At 37.2% G+C, this 18,961-nt stretch overlaps 2 protein-coding genes across 5 annotated transcripts in view; one reads left to right on the top strand and one right to left on the bottom strand.

Moving 5' to 3' along the window:
- LOC113483264 (rap1 GTPase-GDP dissociation stimulator 1-like) overlaps positions 1 to 14,175 on the top strand; it is a 42,144-nt gene extending 27,969 nt beyond the window's left edge. For 2 of the 3 annotated variants that reach the window (XM_026854666.1, XM_026854665.1), the window contains 6 exons: positions 674 to 808; positions 3,947 to 4,072; positions 8,348 to 8,487; positions 9,406 to 9,532; positions 10,556 to 10,684; positions 11,919 to 14,175. In XM_026854666.1, coding sequence (XP_026710467.1) covers positions 674 to 808; positions 3,947 to 4,072; positions 8,348 to 8,487; positions 9,406 to 9,532; positions 10,556 to 10,684; positions 11,919 to 12,070 — 809 coding nt within the window. In that variant the 3' untranslated portion in view covers positions 12,071 to 14,175. The remainder of the gene's footprint in view (positions 1 to 673; positions 809 to 3,946; positions 4,073 to 8,347; positions 8,488 to 9,405; positions 9,533 to 10,555; positions 10,685 to 11,918) is intronic. The other variant, XM_026854667.1, reaches the window with a different exon arrangement.
- A 193-nt stretch (positions 14,176 to 14,368) lies between these two features.
- TSPAN14 (tetraspanin 14) overlaps positions 14,369 to 18,961 on the bottom strand; it is a 65,209-nt gene continuing 60,616 nt past the window's right edge. For both annotated transcript variants that reach the window (XM_026854670.1, XM_026854669.1), the window contains exon 9: positions 14,369 to 17,814. In XM_026854670.1, the coding sequence (XP_026710471.1) occupies positions 17,743 to 17,814 (72 nt within the window). In that variant the 3' untranslated portion in view covers positions 14,369 to 17,742. The remainder of the gene's footprint in view (positions 17,815 to 18,961) is intronic.

The following is an 18,961-nucleotide window of genomic DNA, read 5'->3' as shown; positions in this document are numbered from 1 at the left end:
GCTGACAAAATATTGCAGAGCATGCACTGGGAAAAATGGTAGTTCTTTCTAACGTACAAACCTGCTCTTTCACCCGTATTAAACAGATCAGAACTCTAGATCAACTCATCTTTTCCTAGCTTCGTATGAGCGCAATACAATTAGACTTCTCATTTCAGAAAGTGAGTTTCTCAAAAGAGGTATGAAAAGGCTAGGTCTGACTATTTCAACAAATAGTTAATGACAAATTATTTGATTCAATACAAGAAATAACATCAGTACAAACTTAGTAATTAAACTCACAGACTCACCATTGAGGGATAAGATCCCTGATCTCACAATAGTCTTGAGTAGTAAAATAGCAAAATAGGAGTATTAAAGCTATCATGTGGAGAAATGGAAAGCAGTATTCCACCATATACAGAAAGGAAAATAAAGTAGCATTGAGGAAGCAATTGACCGGAGAATATATGCTTTTGAATATGACAATAGCTGTCCCTAGAAAGCTCTGTCAAGCTAAGCTTTACTTATGTCTAGAGGTGAAGGCTGTAAAAAACAATGCAAAAGCTATAGTCTCAATCCTATCAAGACATGAAAACAGTCAAGGCAAAGACTCCCTGAATTCTCAACTTGCATGATTAATTTCAATCACTGCATTTCTCTCTCACCTGCTTGGTTTTGCCTCTTTCTTCAGATGGCAACTGTGTACGAATGGTACAGCTGGGAGTCATACACCAGCTTCTGGATCTTTTGGAGAAACATGTAGAGAGTGGGGACATCTCTGTTCAACATGCTGCACTCAGTGCACTTCGAAACCTTGCTATACCAGGTACAGAGTTTGAAGACAACTTACTGTGACTGTCTGAAAAGATGGATCATTTAATGGAGATCTGTGCAGCTCTGTCCAAGTCATCGAATCCAGTTCCTTGTATTATGAGGGGCAACTGAGCTTTTTTACCCCTGCAGAGACACATACGTTTGAATAATTTATCAGGACTTCTCATGTACATAAAGGGTCTAAATATAATGAAGTATGATGTCATTGCCAGCTACTGAAAGGGGTTTCATACTAAGAGCATACAGCAGTTCAAGACAGAAATGCAGAACAGGGTTTATAGCTGTGATAATCTTATAGTCCATACTCTGTATTTAAAACTATCACACCACAGATGGTAGTAGGGATTTCATACATCTGCTCCTCTTCTATAAAGCCAATATTTATTGCAAATTAAGCCTTTGTAACACACTTTAAAACTACAATACTTAAAGGGGGCATATAAGAAATATTTGAACAGACATTTTGGTAGGGCCTGTTGCAACAGAACAAGGAGTAATGGTTTTAAACTAAAGAGAGGGTAGACTTAAATTAGATCTAAGGAAGAAGGGTTTTTTACAATGAGAGTGGTGGAACACTGGAACAGGCTGCCCAGAGAGGTGGTAGATGCCCCATCCTTGGAAATAGTCGTGGTCAGGCTGGACAGAGCTCTGAGCAATCTGATCTAGTTATGTCCCTGCTCGGGGGTTGGACTAGACCTTTAAAGGTCCTTTCCAACCCCAAGGGCTCTATCATTCTACTCTTGTGATGTTTTGCCAATACACATCAGAAAATTGTGCCGCTTCTCATCTCAAATTTACTGCTCCCATGTGAAAGTGCAATTCAGGTCAAAATGTTTTGCTAGAGACTTAACAGTACAGCACCCTGGAAAGCAGTCCTTACACGGCTATATAGTACTCTAGAGAAGAGCATGACACCAGTGCTATTTTCCGAAAATAAAAGAACATTAAGTTGTCTGCCAATTTTATGTAAGCTAGCCAGTGTGCTTGGTTTAACAGTTTTATATGTAGTCATTGCTCTGAACAAGTGAGAGTCCCAGAATATACCAGTTGCTACTTTTTGTCCACTTCCTTTTAAAGCCAGATGTAAACTAATTTCTTCTTGCAGATAGCTCTCTTCAGAACTTCACCTATTTCTTTCAACTTATTTTTTATATGGTCTCAAATAATTTATTTAGTTTGTGTCATAGTATTACCACACTCTCTGGATCATAATAGCCAGCCATGTCTGTCTATTCAGTATTTTAATATATGTATTTCACACCATAAACCCCTCACTGCTTCTTGTGAAGAGATTTTCTATCACCATTCACATCAACAGATAAGAGGCCTGCGTATGTTGTTTTTTAATGCTAACAGAGTATGCAGTATTTCGACCATGCAAGCCAGCTAGCTTACATCAGTTACAACCTAACACAAAGCTATTAGAAGATAATCATAGAATTGTGAAAAATCAGAGAGCCATCAAGCTGAAATTAGGAGAGTAATTTAGTAGACAAAATATAGTTATCTATTAGAATGAAAAGGTGGATTTTTTTCTATAAGCCTAGGGGTGTCCCATGCTTAGCTTAGTTCTCATTGACTTCACTCCTGCAATACATACAATAGGATTTAATGATTACAAGCAGCAAAGATAATAGTTAATTATTAATAATTGGAAAGAGAGCAACTTTGATGTAGTTCCCCCTGACAAAAGAGATGATCGCATTCTAACTCGTAACAGAATCCATTCCTCAATAACAAGGCCCGCTTTTTGCGATGCCGAGCCCAGGCTTTTCTTGGGAGTTCCTTAATGAATAAAAAACTATAGGATATAAAACTCCAGAAAAGTGTGATTGCAACCTACAACTTTACCCCTATATCACTGTCTGCTACACATAGTACCAGATCTTAATATTCTTTGCAGCTGTACTTTAAAGGCTCAACTCTGAATTACAAAACATCAGTGTATAAATACAGTTATCAATACAGTTATCTCTTCTGTTCAAGTCTATTACGAACCATTTTAGATCATTCCAACTGTGTGGACAATGCATAGCACTTAAAATGCTATCCCTACACTATAATTCTCAATTTGTAAAAACATTAGAATATGGAAGCTGTAAGACATTCCCTCACAATAACATATCACTTCCAGAAATACACAAACTCTATCACTTTCAACAATATAATCTGTTACTTGAGGGAAAAAGAAAAAAAGACTGAGTGCAAATCCACATAAATCATAAAAATTAATTAAATATGGGCCAATACTTGCAAATGGGCAAATGAGAAGTCTTCAATTCAAATAGTGATCTTAAGAGAACAGGTACTTATAAAAAAAATTTAAAAGTCATTATGCTCTCATGAATGGGGTCAGTCTGTGCCACTGAAAAACAAGGACAATTAAGAGCAAATTACATAACAGTGTCTGCTTCTCAATTTTCCTAATAAAAGGAGAAAGGCATAGAACAATTATCTCCCTAATTTTACTGTCTTGTCATTACCCTCCCCTCAAAAAAAGGCATGCAGAAGATGGGAAGAAAATTGCTTTGGAGGAATAAGCTTTTGGTAGCACAGCTAAGCAGTATTAGGACATTTTCTAGACAAGCTTCTGATTATTGTTAGGGATTACTGCACTAAAAACTGGAGCAAAGGCACAAGAATTAGGAGAGGAAGGAAGCAAAGGCATGAACAACAGGGCATCAGTGAGCTCATATAAAAATAGCTCCAATAGAAAATACGTTCTCAAGAAATATGTCTATGTAAACCACTTCTGTCACCCAGTTCAGTTAAAATGAGCAAGCATAGGAAAGGACTGCTCATGTGAGTGGGTGAGTGGATGGATAATCTCTTACAACTAGAAAAAGGAAGAGAAACAACAATCCTGCAATTATCCTCTTTTATGTACTTAATTCGAGGCAGGCCTACGTTCAAAAGTAATCAACATATCCTAAGAAGTAATTCCTAGGATTTCTTTAGATCAAAAGAGGAGACTAAACAGCCGGGTAGCCCTGACTTGATTCCTGAGCACTCTAACAAGTTGGACCGTTGCTAAGAGCGTAAAATTCAGAACAGTTAATGTCGTACCTACATTTTCAGATGCTTGTGTGGTTACTGAGCTTTATATCAGCATCTTTCTCCCATTTTCTAGTTGTTAACAAGGTTCAAATGCTGGAGGAAGGCGTGGCAGAACGGATTCAAACTCTACTAAGGTCAGAGATGCCTCCTGTACAATTTAAACTCCTTGGAACACTACGGATGTTAGCAGATGGTCAAGGTAGGGAATTGCTAATGTTTACTTATGTCAACTATACACCGCCTCCTCCCCTGCAAGACAACAGATGTTGAGAAAACCACAAAGCATCCTATTAACCTAACTGCACTCAATGTGGAGAGGTTCCAGATATGACTGCTGGAGGCTGCAGACCTTCCATAATGACCCAGTCAGCCTCAGAGATAGATGAGAAACAAACCAAATGGAAAAATCTGCAATAGTCAGTAAGAAATGGTGAAGTCCTACAAGGAAGATGTTTTCCACAAGAGATATACCAGCAAGGAATGAGTATGATGGAAAAAAGAATCAGGCTAATGATTTATCATGGTAAATCACAGGAAAGCAAATCAATAGAAGAACTGGAGAATATAAAAGATCAAGGGGAGTTGGGTGGAGAGAGGCAGAAGACATTAGTTTCTACCTGTCACACAGGTTCTTTATACACATTGCCAGATTTACCTTGCTTGTGTGGCTCAAATGTTGAATTGACTTTGCATATCAAAATATGGGATTATCTACTTGTACTTCATTCAGTTTTACACAGAGGTGGGTACACAAAGGCAAAACACTCACTCTGTGCATATAGTTGCATTTTGATAAACATGCACAATGTCAGAATTATGCCAATTAACTACTACAATATCTTCATTTATTCTCAGACTTGTCTAGCTTCTTATCAGAGCAGAACACAAGAATAAGTGTTGTGGGGTTTGTTTTTTTTGGTTGTGTTCTACTTCTTTCATATCACCACAGCAGTTGCTCTAGAACACTAATCAATCAGTACAAACCACCCTGATGTGCAGGAATAACAATAGGTCAAAATCAGAAAAATTATTACTGTTTTACAATGGGAACTGACAGCGGATATGAAACAATTACAATCACAAATTCATTAGTTATAAGGAAGGGGAAAAAACCCACTCTCCTACATTCCATGCTGCACTCATTTACAGCACTTTGATATGACAGCTACTTGCACCCTTTTCAAATTAATACACATGATCTAAAATTTAGGTCTAACACACAATTTGCATACATTTCCACCCAGTAAAAAGCTGCTTTCACTTCTATTTCACCTAGTAGGAATCTATTCATCTACTCATTCTATTCATCTGTTTCTATTTCACCACAGTAGGAAACGGACATTGCAAGACATATAGAAACTTAAGTCTCTTCTTCTTAAGCTTTAAAGGAAGAAATCATTTACAAGGTCATTCCTCTGAAGCTGTATCTCAATTGTCACAGGGGGACCATTTAGCTTTTAAAATTGAGACATAATACCACAGATCTAAGGTTTTGTTTTTTTTTTTTTTTTTTTTTTTTTTTTTTTTCTTTTCTCTATGCTATTTACCAAATGGTACAAAAAGTCAGAATTTGGCACAAACCGGTACAACTTCTGAATCTGTAGTCTATTCAGTGTTTACCCATTCCTGCCTATTCACAGACAATTCTCTCATCTTTAATTACTTTCTATTCTGTCTACCCATAAGCTAACATTGCCCTTAACTAACTCAGCCTGAAACTCTTAAAAATACACATCTACTAAGAAGTCCACACTAAATCAGTTTAATTGCATTATCTAGTATAATTTGTTACTCTAGCAATCACTGGACATGCTAAGGCCTACAGACTAGAAGACATAAGTATGTTTATTTTTAACTATAAAAAAATGCAGTCAGATCTGTCAGCTTCAATACATTAAAGAGACGTTAACATTAATTCCTGGTTTTTTCACTGTTTTGCTTCAGAGGAACAGAAGAATTTGCGCACTTCAACAGCCAGATGACTTTCAGCTCAACTTAAAGTTCAATCATACACAAAATTAATTTAAATTCGTCATGTTAAAAGGTCCTCCTGTTCCTGTTAAAAATAACTAATTGGTTTTGTTTCAAAGAGCTCTACTGCTGGTAGACATCAGGAAATCCCTGTCAAACTGGGTCAAGACAGCTCTCCTTTGAACAAACCTCTTAGACTGGTTATATTCACCACCCTCTTACTTCTTTCAGCTTTCTGTACTAAGATGGATTACCATGATCTCCTCAGACTAACATGTAACATCTGACCTAGAAAAAAAAAAGGCTTTCTGCTACAGCAGGTAATATGCAGGTGGTTGTGCAACAAGAAGTAACTCTCATCTCAAAACAAACATGTTCAACTAGGCTAGAAACTCAAAGATTCCTTGTGGGATTCTGACCTGTGGATTGTTCCTTAGTGTACTAGACAAATAAAAAAAGGAAGCATCCATCCTTCCTCATCTCTCTACTCAAAATAGCAAGAGTACAGGTTAACTTACAGTTTCTGCAAAATGTCCAAAGTAATCGTGGTTTACTGACACTGACTTTCTGGTGCACACTCTATTTGACCCTTTCCAGAGTATCTCAAAAGAAATGCCACAGAGAGAGAAAGGGACAGGTAAACAAACAGAAACAGGGTGACACTCCTATCAGCCAAACCTATCCCTTCTGTTCTGGATGTTAATGTTGGTTCTTCCTCAAGTCTATGCTTCAAGCAAAACTCCAAGAGAGAAACTTCACAGACTTCTAAAAACATGCAGACTTTTCCCTTTCTGAATTTGCTTCCAAAGGAGCAAGGATCTCCCTGGTTAACTTCTTTCAGGCCTAGAACTATTTTAAAAGACGGGTAAACCAGAAAAAGATGGGGAAAAGCTCACAGACCCTATATAGCCCTTCTTAGAGAATGTACACTTCTCCTATGAACACCTTCAGAACACACAACACACATTTCATGCTCATCTGCTCTGGTCCTCCAGCACTGGGGGCAGGGTGGGGGGCAGGCATGAGACAGGACTTAAGATGACCAAAATGAAATAAACAAGAAAAACTTAGTTACAAATAACTACATGAGACCTCCTACATTTGAATTCAACTTTATAACCACAGTGTATTTTTGCAAACAGAATAACTCTACACCAAAAAGTAAGCATCTGTCCTGTGATTACTCTTGCATCTCAGTTGCTACATCTGGTGTCCAGTTCTGTGCATTTATATCCTCAGTTCATTATCAACTGGAACACATGGAAACAGTGGTTTGGCAGTTTACAAAACAGCACTTTTGTGTTAAAAGCCAAATGGGTGAGCACTCAATCTCTACAAAAAGGCAGCTTATATTGCTCACATTACTACTGTCTTATCTTTCTCCTGGCACCTTTCACTTAGAGAAAATTTCAGCTGATCCATGATGTAGAATTTCAAAGTCTCAAGTACTGAACAGAATCAACTAACTGAAATTACTGAAGCAGTATTTACCAGGACATTCTCAGGGCTGAACCCCTGCCTAACATATTTGGTCAAACAGAGTATTTCAGTTCTCAGCACCCTTATATCTGCATTTCTTCTTTGCTTGGGAAATCACTTTACACCAGTTAGTCAATTTTGATCCACAGCACTTTAAAGAGATGTTACTAAATTGCAATAGGACTCATAGGGAACCATGCATTAGACTTGATGCAATACTGATACATGAGTAAAGCTCCTTTTGCTGCTGAACTTCTAAGAGCTTTGGGAGTAGTCTCCCTTAGTGGCAACAAGCTTTAAACCACTGCATATGCTTGGAGTTCTACTTCTTAGTAAAAGTTATCCAGGGAGGCTTTTTTTTCACGTCAGCCACACAGATTAATACTTCTAGCAAGTCTTGAGAGAGAGTTCCTGAAACACAGGGGAATGCAAATTAAAAGGCTCCTACAACCTCTGGGGTAAGTTCTGATGATACCAAATACACAGTTCAACACACACTCTTAAGACCTGAGACATGCAATTACAGACATGCTGCAATTCTGTACTAAGACTTGGCTTTCCATATGATACCAACAGTAATTATCACCATTACTGTGAGCACAAAACCAGCAAGAACAGTCTCTTGAAGAGCCCATGATAACATTTCTGCACGGCTCAAAGAGCAAGGCAAGAAACCAAACAGGAAAGAGACAGTCCTCATGATTATTTCTGTATAGCAACAGAGTATTTGCTGTCAAAGACATGAAACTACTCATTTTAAGTCCTGCCTCAGTAGCGTCTTAAAAATGCTAGGTCTATCAGAACAACTTTGTTCTTCACCTCCAAGAGCTGCTGCCCTAACACAACTGGCATTCCTCAGATAAAGATTTCCAAGATCCCTTGAAAGCCCAATGCTTCAGTTACAGCTGTTAAAGGATACCGAGCTGAGGCCAGCAGTCCCAGCTACTTCTACATTCACAATTCTATGACAGAAAGACTGAGAAGTCTGATTTTGAATGTCTCCTGATGATGCTTTTCTCTTCAGCTGATGCAGCTGAAATCTTGGGCCAAGACCCCATGCTGCTCAACAGACTTGTGCAGTGGTGCAATGCTAACGACCATGTCAGCGTTCGTGGAGAAGCAAACCGACTGCTAGCATCAATCTTGCGTCACAACAGATCCCAAGTACGAAAGCTGTTGGTCTAATAATATTTTTCTACTTTAACCTTGTCAAATATTTTTAAAAGATTGTCAATATAGCTAGGGGTTAAGCATTAATCAGCACATGTAACTTTATCATTAAAACCATGAAAGTTCACAGTAGAAACCCCTCCGGTCTGCCTCAGTACCAGTAAGGGGAAGGTAAGCAGAAAAGCAGTGCTATCCATAGCCACAGATACTGCACAGAAACAAGCAACGTGGCTACTTACTGTCAGTTCTTAACTTTTACCATGGCTTGAGCACAGCTTGACAAATGGTCAGTAGGTAAAGATTTTTTTTATTTCCATAAATATTAATTTCAAATTTCCAATTAAAATGGCAAATATAACCCAGATCTGTCCTGAATGTCAGTCCTCTAGGAGCTCCAAAGAGTCCACTGTCCATCTAGTGATGGATGAATCTGGTGTGATCTGTCTCTGCTGACATATTAGAACAGGCTTCTGTTTCTTGTAAATCATACTATTATACACAGGCATCCCACCATGCTTTACTTTGAGGCAGTGATAAAAAAGTAGATACTATCTGCACAGGCTTCAGTAAAGTAAAACTAATCTTTGGTACTCTGAAGTCTTGAAATGAAAAACTGGAATAAGATCAAACTAAAACTCTTGAGGCAAAACATATATAATTTTATATTTCGGTATGCATATACGTGATTTCAAGTGTCAATATTTCAAACAAATTAGACCAGCCCTAAACAGACACATATGATCAGTGTCAAAAGCAGTATTATCTCTAGTCTTCAAATATTAGTTTGCATTGCAGCAAGCAAAACATTTCCATCTACTCAGAAGCTGAATAGCGCAATCTCATTTCTCTCTTCATTCTACTTTACTCATAAACCAGATTTCCAACTGTGATATTTTACCTTTGCTTTACCAGGAAGTGGTCAAAGCCATCCAGGAGGCACAAGCAGTGAAGCACCTGGTTTCCATGACAACAAGCAAGCATGCTGCCTTGCAGAATGAGGCTCTGAATGCCTTGGCAATAGCATCTGCAATCGATTTAGGTATTTTTCTCCTTAAAGCATTTATCTGTACAAGATCCTAAATTATTAAAAACCACTGTCATTGTACATAACATGTAAAAAAAAGCATGTTTCTTGTCTAGATTCAGCTCTTCAGAATGAAGAGGTCAGCCATCCAGAAGATCACAAAGGCAACAGGCTTCAGGAATTGCCTGAAGGGTTTTTTGTTTAGGGTACAGTCACGTGATCAGGTTGTGTGGAAGCACAATCTGTTGAGTATCACACTAGAAAAAAAAACAGAAGGAAAAGTGATGAAGACTAGAGAAAAAGATGAGAAAGTCTAAATGAAGACAAAATTAAGGACAAATTATGAATTTGAATGGTCAACGAAGACTATAAACAGAGGAAATAATCTTCAAAAGACAGACACTTGAATACAGGAGAGAATAAAGCAGAAGCATAGACAAAAGGGCCTTACAGAAGCCATAACTTAAACAAGTGAGAAAACGGCAAAGGTTCTAACTACTTTTGAGCTAATTTTTCAGAGACATTATTTTTTTTTTTTTCCAAATTTTTCCTGTATGACTGATGACATTTGAAAATGGGTCTCAATTTAGTACAATAAAGAAACACCACAGAAATCTACCTACATCAGAAGATAAATTGAAGATATAAACTTTAAATTTGGAATTTCCTACACCAACAAGCAAGACAGTAAAGAGCCCATTTTACTGGTTGGTCCACCATTAAGGCTCTCAAACTCAATTGGGAAACTAATGTGAGTTAATATTTCTAGCACTGATCATTGCATCTTTTAATCTATTATAAGGTTATTTTATACACTCTATAGTATACAGGTTCTGTCTTCCAGCATGAGGCCACTGAAGAAACACTGTACAGAAAATACAGAAATTCTACAATACAGAAAACAGATGCCCAAGATATCCCTGTATATCCAGTTTGAAATTAAGCCAGTCAGGAATGTTATTTTTTAAAAAGCAAGCATGCTCACTTTCTAGCTTCTTTTCAGGTAACGGTTCAGGTATTTGTTTATTTATTTTTCAGAAACCCTTGAAGAATCTTTTAAGGAATCACAGCTCGTCCAAAGCTTACACAAACTTCTACAAGATGATAATACAAGTCCTGAAGTAAAATATAACTCAATGGGCCTTTTGTGCAGTCTTCTTAAATCAGGTAACTTTATTTTAGGTTGTCTGTGAAGAAAGGATGGATATGTGATTAAAACACAAGTGTCTTCCGTTACTGAAGTGTGCTGCCTGATATGTTGCAGTCAGTGAGTACTGAAGGATATTAAAAAGGTTCATTCTTTATTGATCAACAAAAATACCAGTGAAGTAGCTTCTTTATGAAAAGTTGATTAAACCATCAGTTGAATAAAAAAAGAAAGGCTTTATTCCAGTGAGTCAGTGTCATAATCAAGTGATGAAACAGCAAAATTAGAGCCTTGGAATGAAGGCATCTTTGTCCAAATTCACTATGCACAAATGTCAAGCGGGCCCAAGTCTGGTATGTACCACAGCATTTTTGTGTTCAAAGAAATAAAGTCTGTATCATCTTCCACAGGCAGGCATCCATTTGTTCTTCTGCCTATGCTGTAAGCCAACCAGAAGCTGAGATAAAATAGCAATTTTAGAAATGCTGCCTTTACACAGCAACTTTTAGTAAAACATATGAAGGATACGACTTCAGCTTCTCTCATTCCATGGTTAAGGAAGAGTTAAATGCTTTGAAGAAGATCAGACTCATTCTGGATGTGTGACACTAACTGAAAACAACCACCACCTTGAAAACAGGAGTCCAAAGATCTCATGCTGGTTTCTCACATTTTTATATATAAATCATGTAAATTTAAAACAATGATTGTGCTCAGGCAAGAATCTGCCACAGGAACTGCCTTTCAAGTCCTGTAGCCATTCTACATTGGCAGACAAGATGGATTTTGCAGTATACTCATAGCCACACAGATATTAGAACAGGAATATGCATTTGCATCCTTCAGTGATACTACAAAGTACTGACACAACAGATGTGATCTGTAAGACTTTTTCCCAGAGGTGTATACACTTAGCACTTTATAGACTAACTGTAACATTAAGAGTTGAGTCTTACTAATATGAAAAACTAACAAAAAGCATACAGGCAAAAAAAAATTATGGAATTTGTCCTGTATTATATTTTCAACAAAGTGCTTTTCTTCTGTTCAATCAGTTCTTAGAAGTCAAACTGAAGAAAAAAAACCCCTTAAACTGTTCAATACTTTAAATGGCTGAAAAGTTATTGAGAGAAATTTATTTAAATTAAACCAGCTCATTTTAAACAGCTAGTACTCCAAACTTTGATCTCACAACAACCGTTGGGAGCCACTATGGCATGGCAATTCACTAAAAGCATTTCATCTCCCTTTCAGGTGATCTGAGACAAGAAATAGAAGCGGACAAGATTAAAGAAACCCTTGAACAACTCTGCAGTCACAGCAATGCAAATGTGGTCAAGGAAGCTGTCACAACATTACAGGTTTTGAGAGGAGAGAGACCCATTAGCCTCCCTTCTTCCCCATAGCAACCCTGCACTGCTGCTGAGGCAAATGCAGTAAAAGGCCAGCTTTGCCAACCCTACCTTGCATTTGTCATGCTGCCGCATAACTAACACTACAAAAGCCCAGGTACAGCTTCTGCTTTTAAAGCTTTACATAAAAATAAGATACGCATTTGCTCATCTATTTGACCTACAGATACCTGCATTACTGCTGCTTTTCACTGAGCTACCACCAAACAGCAGCAGAAATTAGAAGCATCAGGCAGTTGCCACTTCTGTAATACATTTTAAGCTGCTTGGTTTTGTCAAATCAGGATATCACTTGCAAATTTCTTGTATCAGTGGGTAAAATCTTGACAAAAAAATCTCAAGCTTACTTCATGAAACCCGAAACAATAGGGTTTTAGATTTAGGTGAGAGCTGTAGCTTAAACAATACAAAGGGCTAACTGGCACCAAATCAAACTCTGCACATTGTGCACCAACCTGTTAACTGAACGTGTTAAAACCACCACAAAACTGTACCAAAACTAACATCCCCTTCAATTTCCAATTTTAAAGCTCATCTGAGTTTTTACCTGCTGGTGTCACAAGCTCTATTCCTCAGTATCTGAAGTCATGGTCTTGTCCTAGTTTTAGAGTTGCAGCTATTATAACCTGGAATGAGACTCAATAGAAGCAAAGTTTACAAAAATCTGTAGTCAATGTCCATACAGTGCTTGGACAAGATACAAATCAAAGCTAGTCAGAAGTTACAAGTGGGCACGTGTGAAGATTTGGAGATAGATGGCGTTTCATTAAGTTATCTCCAGTAAGACAACCTGGCTTTAACTTTAGATAATAGAAAATTCTAGCAAAACACATGTGTCTGAATATTTCTACAGAAACCTTTTGTATTTAAAAATGGTCACTTGATAAAAAAGGTAACAAGATCTAAAGCACAGCTTGTTCTTCTGGGAATGTTTTGAAGCTGTTGAAAGTATGTTGCACAGCTGCATTGCCAAGACCCAACAAATCAAATTCAAACCCCTGTAGCAGGAGATACTGAATAGCTAGGGAATGACTTATTTTAGCCATCAGTAAAAGCTATTGAGAAAAAGAAATAGAAAAGTACTGATCTTTGAAAAAATTGTTATAAAGCAGGGAATATTCCAAAGTACACAAAGCCTCCCATTCTCAAACAATTTGAGTATAACTGGCTTATGTCTGTGAAAAAACATTACAACTTTGTTCCTGCAAAAGCTTTCCCATCCGCAAAACTCTATTTAGTTGCCTACCTTCGCCACCAAGTAGCACTTTCAGAAGTACTCTTGAGAAAGGGAGTATCACAAAACCACCCTAAGCAAGTCACTTGGTGAGTAACATGCAAGCAGGTTTTGACAACATAGTAGGAGAAAGATATTTATATATATTTATACATACACCCCACCCCCCAAATAGTCCCAATTCAAGTTAAGTCATTCTTATCAGAAGTAATCCAGTCTTAACATTCTAGAGTGTCTAACTGCAAATACCGCATTCTAATATAGCCTTTCTCTATTGATTAAATGTTCCTCTGACCTTATTAAAACTAGAATCAGGTTTTAATGCATTAAAGAAACATTAAAATGGTCAAAGAAGCAGACAAACTTATTTCTGCAAGCCTCATCTTCAAACCTGGGAGTTACTTCCCTTCTGAACTCTTAAGAATAGTTTCAGGAACACTGCTCAGACATGACAAACCACAGACTGTTCAAATCATAAAAGCAGTAACTGTGGATAATGGCAGTCAAAGTGCAAACAGCCGTTTTAACTTTTTTTGGTGTCTACAGATTTAATCATTTCTCTACACCATCCAGCAGCTCTTCACTTGTTTACAGCTTTCTATTAACAATGAAGAAAAAAGCATCAGTGTTATCTATTATTCAGCAGCCCAGACTGAAAAAAATCAAGTATTAGTTTCAGCAAAATATACACATAAACACCAAGAGACCTTTACCATTTTTGTAGTTAATCAACAAATTGCAGGTCTCAGTAGTCAGTCTAAACCTTGGAGAGGGAAATACAAGTGAATGGAAGCAACAAACCTTAGAAACCAAACTCCAGGAGTACAAAACATTACATTTTATTTAATCAAATTTAAGGCTTGAGGAAAAAAATATACTGAAAGTCACTCAGAAAAAGCCATCTCAGAAGGAAAGACAGAACCTCCCCTCTTCCACTGGCTAAACAACATTCAAGCTCCATGATAAGCCATAGGTGGTAGGGGGAAGGAAGAGGAAAGTATGAAACGGGGAAACAAAAAACCAAAGCAATTTACATATAAGCCAATTGTCACATCAGCCTCAACAGACTAGAGGTCCAAGTCTATCTACATGGCACTGTATGAAGGTCACCAAAACTAAAGACCCCTTGGGAACAAATATTCAGGTTTTATGGAGGCAATTGAAGCTCCTCTGGTCACTGTACTTCTTTCAGCGCTTATATTCATCCTCCTCTTCACATACAGGGAAACTGCGTCCAAATGTAGGTATATTAATATAAATAAAAGGGCAGTCACGCTGTCAAACATACTGACAAATAAACGCATTGCTTCACAGAAATAAATTGTGCTTATTTCCAAGAAATAAAAGTGATCATACTGAAAAATTTCCTTCTCTTAGTCTAGTTATTCAAGTCTGATCTCATATTTTTCATCTTCATTTCCATGGTAGTGTTTGTGGAGTTGTTCCAAATGCAAACACTGAAATCTCAACATCAACAATTTACCAAACCTCTCCTTGTGAGATCATTGAATTGCTCCTCCTTCGAGACTTCAGAGGCAAACTCACACCCAACTGCTTTTGCTGACAAGATTTTTTAAACCATAATCTAAACCTTTAGCCATGAAGTCACTGCACGTCCACAGAGACGGTGCTAAATATAACTAAGTAGAAAGTGGGAAGAAAGTATTCCGAAGTCTTGGGATAAGCCAGCCAAGAGCCCCAAGGTTTTAAAAGTGATACTGAATAAGCACAGAGAAGTTTATCCACAGTGAAAACAAATCACTCCATGAATTTAAAGATCCTTAAATAGGTTGGTTGAACTTGCTCTCAAGTTCAGTTCCAAAATACTGAAGTATTGATACAAAGCTGGTGTTAATATGGCCAAAGCCAGTAAGAACAAACTGTGGAAAGAAAACACTTCAATTAAATCCTGTTTTGCACACAAACAGTACTTCAAAAAGAAACCAAGTACTCATTTGTCTTCAGGCAACTGGACAAGATCTGCAGACATCGGAATCCTGATCTGTGATACTGGCTCACTGGCTCTTGTCAGCAGCTAATTTGATCAGCATGAACTCCGCAGATATCTTTGACACCATGATGATTTTCAACAATTGCTGAAATTACTTCCCAGCATTAGGAGCATTCTTTGGCAAAGGGAAACATAATCCCTATATTCAATTTTCAATGCAATGTTTTACAAATAAGAAATTACAAATAGAAAGCATCCTTCTCCAATTTTACATACATCAGATTATTACACATAACCTTAACAGAGTAAGTCAGTTCATGAGGTGGTATAAAGTTTCAAGCAATAGAGTTTATAACAAAGGTTGCTGAACACTGCTTTACTGCTTGCAAAGTAGCAACAGCAGCAAACTTCTGGCTGCTTCTAATGAACTAGATTCAGTATGTAATACAGACCTCAGATTCAAGGCTCTACAGAAGAAAGGCCTCTTCTCTCCCCTGTGACCTACTGCTGTTGTTTCCTTGTTGTATATCAAAGCTAAAAAAAAAAAATACACAGTGCACTTCTAAAAAAATTTACTTTTAGGTTTTCAGATGAGTAATAGCACACTGCTACTGTAAGGAAATCAGCCATCCTTAAGACAAGCTTCCTCTTCCTGTTGTCTCAATCACTGGCCAAAAAAAAAACCCCCAACAACTATGAAAGCTGAAGTACACACAAGAAGTACAAAACTGTCTATGAAGTGCTTCACAGATTAAAAGCCAGAAGGATATCTTAACAATCAATACAAAGATTCTTACTGTTGATCAGCTTTTGCCAGTGAAATGTTCATTAATAAACACAGAATAGAAAAGAGATATTAGAGAGATATTTAAAAGCCGGGCATCCTAAGAAAGCCATATACTTTGGAAACACAAGTATTAAATCCTCCAGGCAGGCTACATGTAGTAAAATATCATTATAAAAATATATTTTACTAAAATTTACACTATGTTAGGCACTGTAAATAAACCTGCTCTCCCTGAAAAAAAATTATGTCACTGGAAGCGGTAAACAGTGTTAGTTACGTGGCACCAAACTGACAGCTAAAGCTACCTCCAAGAACTTTTCAGCCACATACTTCTACCTTAAAGCTAAAAATACTATGCCAAAGTCTTTTAGAGAAGACTGGAACTCTTACTGAACTACAGATCCATCTACTGAACGCCCAAGAAGGGAGAACAGAAAGAAGAGAGTTTACTTTTCTGATAAAAATAATTTTTAAAAATGCCTTCAGCAAGAATAGTTCAGTCTAATGTAGAAAATTACTGTGAAGAAATTCTAGTTCACGATATTGTGACTGGCACTTGAACCATGTATCAGAATACGAGCAGAACTCAGAAGTGAATAGCTTTACAGAAGATTTAAAAATTCAGCAACTCCAATCTTTCACTAAATGCATATATCCTCATTAAAACCAGATTTCAGTAGGGATCAATGTTGAATTTAAATGGTTTTGATCAGTCTTGATATTGGCAGTTAGGACTTGTGAAGATCAATATAGCATTTGTGAGAGAAACTAGAAGAAAGGCAATCACCACCAACAGCTAGCATAGCATGCTTGCTACCTAGTGAAACAAGCTGCACTTTGAAATTTCTGCAGACAGCACTTTTTAAAGACATTACTGATCAATAAAAGGCTAAGCATTTTAAAGAGTTTTTCCTTATATAAATAAAGAATATTTAAATTTTTTTTCTGATAGGAAACAGCATCAGGGGTTCATACCCCCTTGCCTGAAATGGAGATTTCTAAATATATAATGCTACAGATAGTAAGGATTTTTCTCCCAAAAAAAGGCTTGTATTTTCAAAGCAGCATGTGTTACACAAGCTCTGATGCTGAGCAGATTCCTGCTTCTGAGACATCTATGTTATTCCCAGTCACACAGAAATATCCCTACTTCTGCACAACTAAAAGTCAATTAAAGAACTAAATAATTTGTGACTTTTTTATCCAATTTCCAATACCATGATGATTAAGGTTGCAAGGTATCTTGCAAAAAAAATGATTGCATGAGTTTACTGTAGCGATTAAACAATTTCAAGATTCTGAAGAAATCGGCACACCTTCTAGAAAGATTACATTGAGACTGATGACAGATGGGAATGAAAACAGAACAATCTTCATGGTAAGCCTTCAAGGAAAAAGTTTACAGCAGTTTCATGTCTCCTTGCTAGAATCTTCAAAATCTGTTCCTCCATGTCTTGTGAAATTTCATTTCTTCAGAGATCAGTGCTGGTGCACTGAGTTGTTTCATTAGAAAAAAGGTAGAAAGGTGCGCGTTAAGAGATTTTTGTACCAGCTTCTAACAAAAGTATGAGCAGGGTAAAATCCACATAAGGTTTTTAATAACAGTATTTCACTGTCTGTGCATTTCTTCCGCCTCGGTGACCGACCAATAACCGTAAAACGTAGTTTTCTGCAAAACATGTCTGCTTTTATGTTCAGAAGGCATTACCTGCCTTTACAGCTTCAATATCAGAAATCAATGTCCTGGCTAGGAAAATCCCAAAAATCTAAAAAGACAAAAGACAAACCATTTGTGAGATGAAACATTTTTAATGTACCACTCTGCAAGATGTTTCTAAAAATTAGAACCTAATACCATTAGTCATTATTGCAGAATGGGAAGCCACTTCTTATGTGTTCCTATTACACTCTACTGATAGCAGTGCAGCTACTCTGGTGAATAAAGATATGCATTTGAAGTGTTTGCAGGTTCAGATACTTCATAGCCAGGATCATCTGTCAAAGCATGGCTATTACTAAAAAGTAATGAAGGCAGCAGAATCTTGCAGGAAATAAAACTCATGAGAAAAAGATTCTTTTATGTAAAACTTCAGGACAATTCAAAATAATAAGTTTCTAGATGCCTTAGAGCTGGAAGAAATCCACTTCGACAAGTTTTAGTCTTATAACACACTTACCTACGGCTAAAGTTACAAATCAGGCATTTTAATTCATTCCATAATTTTGGATAATCCAGTCAATTTTCTGATAATTTTTTAAAAATACATACAGAATGTACAATTACTCATATTAAAATGAAATTCTTGACACAAGCAGTAGTTATGAAAAGTCCCAGATTACTCCAATACATTTAAATTTGGAATTTTAACATTTACTCAAGCTCTTGGGGAAATCTTCCTTGACAAATTGAGATAAATTCGTAACTCAACATATTTCAAAAAACGTTCTTAGAAAAATAACAAAAGACTGTGGTCAAGATTTAAAAAAACCAAAATATTTGTTTTAGAATTAGTCAGGTTATGTCTAACTCTCAGTCCCAATGTGGAATAGTTCAGTGCACCAGAAAGACCCAGTTGGAAAATACAAGTGACTGAAAGTGGTTTCACGAGACCCAGGGCATGAGTAAGAACAACAACATCAAGTTATTGCCAGTCACGCTGGCAAAAGATTAAACTTCGTATCTTGAACAACTTCCTAAGAGAAGGTGTTCTCAGGACAGCACCTCAGGGCCATGGAAGCACTATCATTGGATGGTGAGAACATGTCAAACGCCAGGCACCAGGGGGCAGGAGCGCCACGGCTGGGGACTATGCAGCACTCGGCTCACCTGTCCTCAGTTAAACGGAAAATACATCTGTATAGAGTTACAAGTTTGTTATTTCCCACTGAAATGAAGCAGTACCATAGTAAAGA

The sequence above is a fragment of the Athene cunicularia genome, assembly GCF_003259725.1.
Source record: "Athene cunicularia isolate RWA chromosome 9 unlocalized genomic scaffold, athCun1 chr9_part1, whole genome shotgun sequence".
NCBI lineage: Eukaryota > Metazoa > Chordata > Aves > Strigiformes > Strigidae > Athene > Athene cunicularia.
This window is presented reverse-complemented; position numbering and strand designations above follow the sequence as displayed.